The 9,616-nt window shown below is 41.1% G+C and overlaps 1 protein-coding gene and 1 long non-coding RNA gene across 2 annotated transcripts; both read left to right on the top strand.

The window, feature by feature from the left end:
* The first annotated feature begins 1,809 nt into the window (after window positions 1–1,809).
* LOC110531007 (C-C motif chemokine 20) lies at window positions 1,810–3,308 on the top strand. Its single transcript, XM_021614286.3, has 4 exons — window positions 1,810–1,972; window positions 2,097–2,208; window positions 2,461–2,538; window positions 2,689–3,308. The coding sequence occupies exons 1-4, from the start codon at window positions 1,885–1,887 to the stop codon at window positions 2,723–2,725; spliced, it is 315 nt and encodes a 104-aa protein (XP_021469961.3). The 5' UTR covers window positions 1,810–1,884; the 3' UTR covers window positions 2,726–3,308.
* Window positions 3,309–6,535: 3,227 nt separating this feature from the next.
* Window positions 6,536–8,672, top strand: LOC149982152 (uncharacterized). Its single transcript, XR_016482791.1, has 2 exons — window positions 6,536–6,573; window positions 6,715–8,672. It is a non-coding gene; the product is annotated as an uncharacterized LOC149982152 (long non-coding RNA).
* The last annotated feature ends 944 nt before the right edge of the window (window positions 8,673–9,616 follow it).

Genomic DNA, 9,616 nt, shown 5'->3' with positions numbered 1-9,616 from the left:
TTCCTCCTAGACCAAATGATACATCTGATAACTGTACATACAGTATGTTCTATGATATGATCTGTGGTGGTTTCACTGATGTGGGTACATGGTTACACATACACACATAACCACAGCAAAGGTGTTAAAACCTCTAAAAGTCTGAGCCATTTCGGGGGTGGGAGGGTGTTCTACTAATCTAACATATGGAATTGTCTTCAGATGGTCACACCATGGATCATTTAGCTATTTGATGTTGAATTTTAGGACCCCTTTAGGTATCAAAAATAATTAATAAAATGTTGCAATTTTCCTTTGCTACTATACCCAACAGAAAGCATTGAATAACACATTCATAAATCACAAGAAAAGACAGTAAAAAGATAAATCATAAGGAATCAGGTTTTGAAGTGTCTGTCCTTTTTATAGAAGATATAAGAACACAGGAAATATTTAGGTTTTTTTGGGATACATATTTATCCCCATGTTTTTGTTGGCACAAAACTACCTCCATACGTCTATTCATTTGTGTTGGTACCTTCAGACGAGTCCCGTGACACTTGTGGGGCTCGTAGAGAAAAACGGAGAACACCATCGTGTTGGTGAGAGTCAGTGTGGTATTAGTAGAGTATTAGTTTCTAGTCCAAACAGTTCAGACACTACAGACAGAAGTTGACACATCAGTGTTACTTGTGGGGGGCGTAGATCAAAACAGAGATCCGGAGAACCATTCAGATGCTACAGACGTTTTTGTGAGAAGACAGATTTTGGGGAATTCTCATGGTCTGACATCTTTCACTGCATATGTGGATGTGGTGGATTGAGAAGCATCTCATTCAAAAATCTGATATCTCTCATTTAAACTGACGTATTTTGCTGGGGATTTTATTTACTGTCACTTAGATTGATGAATGGGTGCGTAAACAGGCTATTGATTTGAGACCACAGTTATTCTCTGTCTGAATCAAAATACAAAGGTTTTTATTTGATTGACACATCTCCCACATCCTTTGGTTATGAGGGTTAAAGGACATTATACTGTAGAATTGATATATTGTTCAATTGAGGTACAGTGGTTGGCATGTAATTCACCCTACACTCCTTGTATTTATAACTAGTTCATATAGGATCATAGGATAGAACGGTGTTTCTTAATGGGGACCCAAAAGGTGTGCACTTTTCTGTTAATGCCGTAGCACTAGACACCTGATTCCACTAATCATTGGGAGTGTTCCTCTGCCTAGGCGTTGCTGATGCATGCTAGATCTTACAATGCCTGGATAGGTATTTTAAGTATCAGCTTAAATGTTCTATTAGCAATCTGATGCTTGACAGCACGGTCGATGACCTGCCACACAAACATTGGTTGATGCATGCAACTGAGCAGGGTTTTGATGATGAGGTAATTGGTGGAATCAGGTATGTAGCATTTGGGGCAAAACTAAACCCTTTGGGTTCCCAGCACCAGAATAATGAAATACTGAGATATAATATAAAACACAAACTCACTTAACATGATCCAAAAATGTATTCCTTAACCCAGGGGACATCAACAAAGGTACAATCATTTAGGGACACTAATATTGTCGTGCATTTCAATCAGCTCAGAATAAATGCTGTATATAAATAAACATGTAAAAGTTGTTCAGACATCCTCCCTCTTGTTCCGTTCAAGAATCTTGTTTCCCTTTTTTGTTCATTGGGGAATGTGATGGGGAAATTCTGCCGTGGAACTTTGGTTTTAGGGCGTGGGTAGGAAAGTCCATTTCACCTCTCAGAGAATAAGCCTCTACCTCTACCAGGAGTATATATATGGCTCTGGTGAGGAATAGGACCTCACACAGCCACTGAAGCTCTTTGTCTGAAGACAGCAGCTCATCACATCACAGCACCACAGAAGAAGAGATGGCCCAGATCAGAGCCCCTGTTGTTGTGCTGCTCGTGCTCCTGGCTGTGGGGCTGTTTGCTGCTGAGGTTTCTGCAGCTAAACAAGGTCAATATTGGATGTGAAAGTTTTGTCTCAGTCCGTCTGTCTGTCTCCCTCTCTCCTTGTTTTTTGCAAATGGTGTTTTTTAATTGCCATACAAGATAACGTTTCTTGTCTTTTTGCTCAATAGGTTTTCCTAGAGGCTGTTGTACGAGTTACTCCCAGGGTAGGATGGACATGCATCACATCCTTGGCTTTTCCATACAGACAGTGATTGACGGGTGCAACATTGATGCTATCATGTGAGTGACTCTGGAAGGCCTATTTGCAAGTAAAATGATAATATTAATTGTAACACATGTATTATTTCTTCAATTTAAGTATATCATTAAGTATAAAATAATTGTACAACAGAAGTAAAACAATTTGATAACTTGATATTATTTGCATTGATTCATTTGCGATGTGATATTGCATTGTGATGTTATAGAGATGTAAGCCTATAAAGCACTGATGATTGACTGATGTTGTCTCCTCAACATGTTCTCTTCCAGTTTCCACACTTTCAGAGGGAGATTCCAATGTGTGGATCCCACCAAGGGCTGGGTTATGAAAGCTGTTCGCAAGCTGAGGTAAGAATTCATTCATATTTATTCAGGATAAAATTATTTGGCTCCATGGAATTGAATTATACTGACAGTGTGTGTAGGGTTTATCATAAGGATGTTAGGTAAAACAATGGTATAAGAAATGGATGACATAACTTTATTTCTTCTCTACAGGGAGAGAGCGGAACGATTGAACAAGAAAAGGTCATAGGAATAGTGTTCATCACAAGGGTACACGGGACGAAGAGTTTGTGTTGCTATCTTCATTGACGGAGGAGAATGCAAACATGCTGGAATCCTGCTATCTCTAGATTTATCCAACTACCTGAATTTTATCAGACATTTTTCTGTGCTGAAAAGTATAATAAATGAAGAATATAAACAACGCGGAGCACCTGGACACAGCCCTTAGCCGTGGTATATTGGCCACATATGACAAACCCCTGAGGAGCCTTATTGCTATTATAAACTGGTTACAAACATAATTAGAGCAGTACAAATATTATTTATTGTCATACCGATAGTATATGGTCTGACATACTACAGCTGTCAGCCAATCAGCATTCAGGGCTGGAACCTCTCAGTTTATTATTTTACATAACCTATTTGTATATAAAATCCTCTGTGTTGGCAGAGTTTAATGTTATAATCTTGTTGTATGAGCATCAGAAATCACATGTTTTAACCCTTTTATTCATAAAGGTCTTGTGTATGATCAGATCATTGATCACATCTGTTATATTTAACAGTTACTGTTACATTTTATATCTATAATAAATCATATATTTTACTAAGAATTCTCACTTCTTTTGTGTCTTCATCTTGTGTGGTATGAGGGGGGCTCCTGAGTGCCACAGCGGTCTAAGGCACTGCATCTCAGTGCTTGAGGTGTCACTACAGACATCCCTGGTCTGAATCCAGGCTGTATCACAACCGGCCGTGATTGGGAGTCCCATAGGGGGGCGCACAATTGGCTCAGCGTCGTCCAGGTTTGGCCGGTGCAGGCCGTCATTGTAAATAAGAATTTGTTCTTAACTGACTTGCCTAGTTAATTAAAGGTTACTTGTTTTGGGACAGCACAATGACAGATACTAACTGATGAAGCAGACAGACAGAGAAAATATTGTATAGTTACTGTGGAGGACAATACACCATGAGAGGTCACCAGTGGGTGGATGTAGTAACTGTAGAGGACACTACATCATGAGAGGTCACCAGTGGGTGGATTTAGTAACTGTAGAGGACACTACACAATGAGAGGTCACCAGGGGTAGATGTAGTTACTGTAGAGGACACTACACCATGAGGTCACCAGTGTGTGGCTGAAGTAACTGTAGAGGACACTACACCATGAGGTCACCAGTGTGTGGATGTACTAACTGTAGAGGACACTACACCATGAGGTCACCAGTGTGTGGATGTACTAACTGTAGAGGACACTACACCATGAGGTCACCAGTGTGTGGATGAAGTAACTGTAGAGGACACTACACCATGAGGTCACCAGTGTGTGGATGTACTAACTGTAGAGGACACTACACCATGAGGTCACCAGTGTGTGGATGTACTAACTATAGAGGACACTACACCATGAGGTCACCAGTGTGTGGATGAAGTAACTGTAGAGGACACTACACCATGAGGTCACCAGTGTGTGGATGTACTAACTGTATAGGACACTACACCATGAGGTCACCAGTGTGTGGATGTACTAACTGTAGAGGACACTACACCATGAGGTCACCAGTGTGTGGATGTACTAACTGTAGAGGACACTACACCATGAGGTCACCAGTGTGTGGATGAAGTAACTGTAGAGGACACTACACCATGAGGTCACCAGTGTGTGGATGAAGTAACTGTAGAGGACACTACACCATGAGGTCACCAGTGTGTGCATGTAGTAACTGTAGAGGACACTACACCATGAGGTCACCAGTGTCTGGATGTACTAACTGTAGAGGACACTACACCATGAGGTCACCAGTGTGTGGATGTACTAACTGTAGAGGACACTACACCATGAGGTCACCAGTGTGTGGATGTACTAACTGTAGAGGACACTACACCATGAGAGGTCACCAGTGTGTGGATGTACTAACTGTAGAGGACACTACACCATGAGGTCACCAGTGGGTGGATGTACTAACTGTAGAGGACACTACACCATGAGGTCACCAGTGGGTGGATGTACTAACTGTAGAGGACACTACACCATGAGGTCACCAGTGTGTGGATGTACTAACTGTAGAGGACACTACACCATGAGGTCACCAGTGTGTGGATGTACTAACTGTAGAGGACACTACACCATGAGGTCACCAGTGTGTGGATGTACTAACTGTAGAGGACACTACACCATGAGGTCACCAGTGTGTGGATGTACTAACTGTAGAGGACACTACACCATGAGGTCACCAGTGTGTGGATGTACTAACTGTAGAGGACACTACACCATGAGGTCACCAGTGGGTGGATGTACTAACTGTAGAGGACACTACACCATGAGGTCACCAGTGTGTGGATGTACTAACTGTAGAGGACACTACACCATGAGGTCACCAGTGTGTGGATGTACTAACTGTAGAGGACACTACACCATGAGGTCACCAGTGTGTGGATGTACTAACTGTAGAGGACACTACACCATGAGGTCACCAGTGTGTGGATGTACTAACTGTAGAGGACACTACACCATGAGGTCACCAGTGTGTGGATGTACTAACTGTAGAGGACACTACACCATGAGGTCACCAGTGGGTGGATGTACTAACTGTAGAGGACACTACACCATGAGGTCACCAGTGTGTGGATCACTCACAGCTCTTCTTCTAAAAACACTCCTAATCAAAAGCCTTGTGATGCTTATATTGCATTCACTTTGTATCAGTTAAATATCCAACTAAGGGATTACATTTTTAGATTACATTGACACTTACATTGATCTGACTTTGATGGTTGTAATTATTCGCCTACCTCCTCATGCCTTTTGCACACAATGTACATAGACTCCCCTTTTTTTTCTACTGTGTTATTGACTTGTTAATTGGTTTACTCCATGTGTAACTCTGTGTTGTTGTCTGTTCACACTGCTATGCTTTATCTTGGCCAGGTCGCAGTTGCAAATGAGAACTTGTTCTCAACTAGCCTACCTGGTTAAATAAAGGTGATCTGGCCTACCTGGTTAAATAAAGGTGATCTGGCCTACCTGGTTAAATAAAGGTGTTCTCAACTAGCCTACCTGGTTAAATAAAGGTGATCTGGCCTACCTGGTTAAATAAAGGTGATCTGGCCTACCTGGTTAAATAAAGGTGTTCTCAACTAGCCTACCTGGTTAAATAAAGGTGATCTGGCCTACCTGGTTAAATAAAGGTGTTCTCAACTAGCCTACCTGGTTAAATAAAGGTGATCTCAACTAGCCTACCTGGTTAAATAAAGGTGATCTAGCCTACCTGGTTAAATAAAGGTGATCTCAACTAGCCTACCTGGTTAAATAAAGGTGATCTAGCCTACCTGGTTAAATAAAGGTGATCTCAACTAGCCTACCTGGTTAAATAAAGGTGAAATAAAAATAAAAATAAATAAAAAGAGTTCTACCTGGCCAACTACAGGATGATGGGCACCATCAAAGTACAGTTTCTTCCTGTTTGTGGAGTTGTTTTCTTGTAAATTACTGATCATTCTCTTGATCCTAGGCCAGAGTTGCCAATAAGCATGTTGTTATAAATGCATAAGAAATTCTAAGTTAAATTCAGGTTGATATGTTGTCATGAATAGCTATCTAAAGACTGCAAAAACAAAGATCAGCAAATGACAAAAAGCATTGAGATGTCAATCACTTGTTCATTCTCAAATGTACAACTGTCACCAACAAACATCTCTATTGTCTTGTATCTCTCTCACGGAATCAGTGAAAATCCAGTTCTGGAAATGTTCTCATTCCATTGTTCGTGACCTGTAAATGAATGAATGTTAAGAGGATGTAGTGAAAGTCCTATGACATCAGAAGGAGGAAGTCAACAGAACATCTTGTTTTGAGGAAGTAATCATACAGGTTTGGTACGTCAACAGTTACAATCACAGCAGTAAAATGCTGACTCAAACATGCAGGGCAATGGAATTCCCTCACTAAATATCTTGCTTGTTTTGTCATGATTAAGAGGTACAAAGGTATTTATGTTTTATTTTGTATTTTTACAGAGGACAGGAGAGCCATGCTTGAGAGAGACGAGAGTGGACACTGGAAAGAAATAGACAGTAAGAATGATTATCTCGTTTTTACTGACTGCCAAGACTTTTCAAGTGGATGTACATTCCTCTGCCATTTTGATTTATTACCACATTAAGTATTGAAATAACACCAGACTACCGCAGGACTGTGCTGGCATTTCTGTAATACAGGACATCAACACTAGATGGTAGTCTAGTACCGTTGCTATACTACATACTACAGGAACACAATACTACAGGAACTCCATACTACAGGAACACAATACTACAGGAACTCAATACTACAGGAAAACAATACTACAGGAACTCAATACTACAGGAGCACGATACTACAGGAACTCAATACTACAGGAACTCAATACTACAGGAACTCAATACTGCAGGACACAATGCGTTTGAGCTAATATTACATGAGAGGTGCAGGAACTGAAACAGTAGAAGATTTGAGGTGCCGGTACTCGGTTCTGGTGAGCTCCTGTCAAGCACTGCCCCTCAGACATTTTTTGTACCAAGTACCAATTTTACAAAATGGACCGTATTATATTCATGCCCTGGTTTCCTCCTAGCAGTCTCCAATGTTAGAAAATATGTGGACGGTTCTGGACGAAGGATCAGTCTGGTAAATATGGAGCTGCTCAACCCATTGGCTCCAAATCACTTACTCCATCTTCAACTATGTTCACATCTTGATGCCTGGCTGGTGCCTAATTCAGTGACAGCCAAGGAGTTTGGACACTATTGCAACCTTTTCAAACTAGATCCTTTCGTATTTGGCTGTAAATAACAGTAAAGAATTGGAGAGGGGCCTAACTACACTAGCCCCCATGTATTTAGAGAGGGACCAGCTCAACAGTGGACAATCACATGAAGCTATCCACCGCATAGAAATATAAGAATAGAACCTTCTTGGAAGTTCTAACCCTGGCAATTTGACTGGTAAACTCATGGGTACACTCACAATGGCCACCTAGTATTGTGATGAAATCATTTTCTCTCAGCTGATGCTGGATCAACAAGGGAAATAGCTAACATATTCCATTTGTTGTGTGTTAGCCGCGTTAGTGAACAGTCTGTGAAGGTAGTGTGAGGCGAACGTAAGTGTCTGTTTTGGGTCTAAAATGCCGCAAAAAAAGAATCAAGTGGCCATGTAGACTTTAGTAAGAATTGCTAGGTCATTTTCAGTTTGAATTCTGTTGCTAAAACGCCTGGGGAATCCTTACAAAAAGTAGCTGTTTGATGTTTCACCATAACACTTTGGAATGTTCATTCAAATCGTTCAACTGAAGTTGTTACTCCGGGAACATGTTCCATGCAAACAGAAGCCTTGTTGAACTCGCCTCTGATGTGTCTCATGTAATGGAATGTATTTTTTGGAATGTCAGTTGAGTTGACAAATCATAGAACAGATTGACGGGTACCATTCCTGCTTTTATTCTAGGTCGAAAATATACAGGCTAAGACAGAGTTGTCACATATCTGGGATCAACATCATTTCTAATTACCAGTGCAATTACTATACTAGCATAGCTGGTCCCATTGTTGCAAAGAGTTCTGGGATATTAGAATCCCGTTGTCTTAACCTTCATCATCTTCAACCTAGCTTTTACTTCCTGGCATGGGTACACTCAAAATGGCTGCCAGTCCACCCATTATGAAATCATTGACTTGAATGGAGATGCCCTTTCTATTCATTCTATTTCTATGATCCACCCACACACAGCCATTATTACATCATAATCATCACCTGTGGTCCTTTCTGCACAACTGAACAGAGTGCTTCTCAATGAATAATACAGGGGACAGGGATGGGGACAGAGAGAGAGAGAGAGAGAGAGAGAGAGAGAGAGAGAGAGAGAGAGAGAGAGAGAGAGAGAGAGAGAGAGAGAGAGAGAGAGAGAGAGAGAGAGAGAGAGAGATAGAGAGAGAAAGAGAGAAAGAGAGAGGGAGAGAGAGAAAGAGAGATTATTCCCTGTTGGGACAAGGACACATACATTCCTAAGTACCCATCATGCTGAAAGAGCAGTCACCAGTCTCTATGATGCTGGTCTACTTTACAGTTTCGTTTTGAGTTTATGGAACACGTTTATGGGACTATTGGGATTGATGTGGAGGTTTATAGAGCTATTGGATCAATTAATTTTTTATTACTGTACAGGTTATTGTTCTGCTAGGAAACACGACATGTGTTGAAGGACTGAGAATCAACCACAGATGTTTGGATCTCGTTGAACTTTATTATAATAAAATACACATCACACCAAACATCAAACTTACAGCTGAGTTCTTCCCATGTGTGGTCACATTGTGTGTGTGTGTGTGTGTGTGTGTGTGTGTGTGTGTGTGTGTGTGTGTGTGTGTGTGTGTCAGTCAATATGTCTAAGGATAATGAAAAGGGGAGGAAAGCAGTATGAATGTACACCCAAGACTGACTGAAGGTAAGGTTAAAGGCTGAGTTTCAGGCACTAATAACTCATGCACAGACAGTCAGATAGTGTCACACACACTTACACACCAAGCCAGACTATCACTGCCCAAGCACAGATAATCAGGCAGGGTTTGAGAGACCAGATTCCCAGTCACCGAGGTGGCTGTCTATCAGTCTATCAGTGTATCAGTGTATCAGTCTATTGCGTATCAGTGTATCAGTGTATCAGTCTATCAGTGTATCAGTCTATCGTGTATCAGTGTATCAGTGTATCAGTTTATCGTCTATCAGTGTATCAGTCTATTAGTCTATCAGTGTATCAGTGTATAAGTCTATCGTCTATCAGTGTATCAGTGTATCAGTGTATCAGGCTATCAGTCTATTATTCTGTCAGTGTATCAGTCTATCGTGTATCAGTCTATCAGTCTATCGTGTATCAGTGTATCA

Source organism: Oncorhynchus mykiss, chromosome 8, assembly GCF_057628025.1.
Source record: "Oncorhynchus mykiss isolate SJ-2025 chromosome 8, ASM5762802v1, whole genome shotgun sequence".
Lineage (NCBI taxonomy): Eukaryota > Metazoa > Chordata > Actinopteri > Salmoniformes > Salmonidae > Oncorhynchus > Oncorhynchus mykiss.
The sequence above is the reverse complement of the archived record's forward strand: the minus strand, read 5'-3'. Positions and strand labels throughout refer to the sequence as shown.

Excerpts from the sequence above, each read along its gene's own strand:
- LOC110531007 (XM_021614286.3), top strand. The coding sequence starts at position 1,885 with ATGGCCCAGATCAGAGCCCCTGTTGTTGTGCTGCTCGTGCTCCTGGCT. Across the intron at positions 1,973-2,096 it reads GGTTTCTGCAGCTAAACAAG|GTTTTCCTAGAGGCTGTTGT; the intron begins GTCAATATTGGA and ends TTTGCTCAATAG. Across the intron at positions 2,209-2,460 it reads TGCAACATTGATGCTATCAT|TTTCCACACTTTCAGAGGGA; the intron begins GTGAGTGACTCT and ends GTTCTCTTCCAG.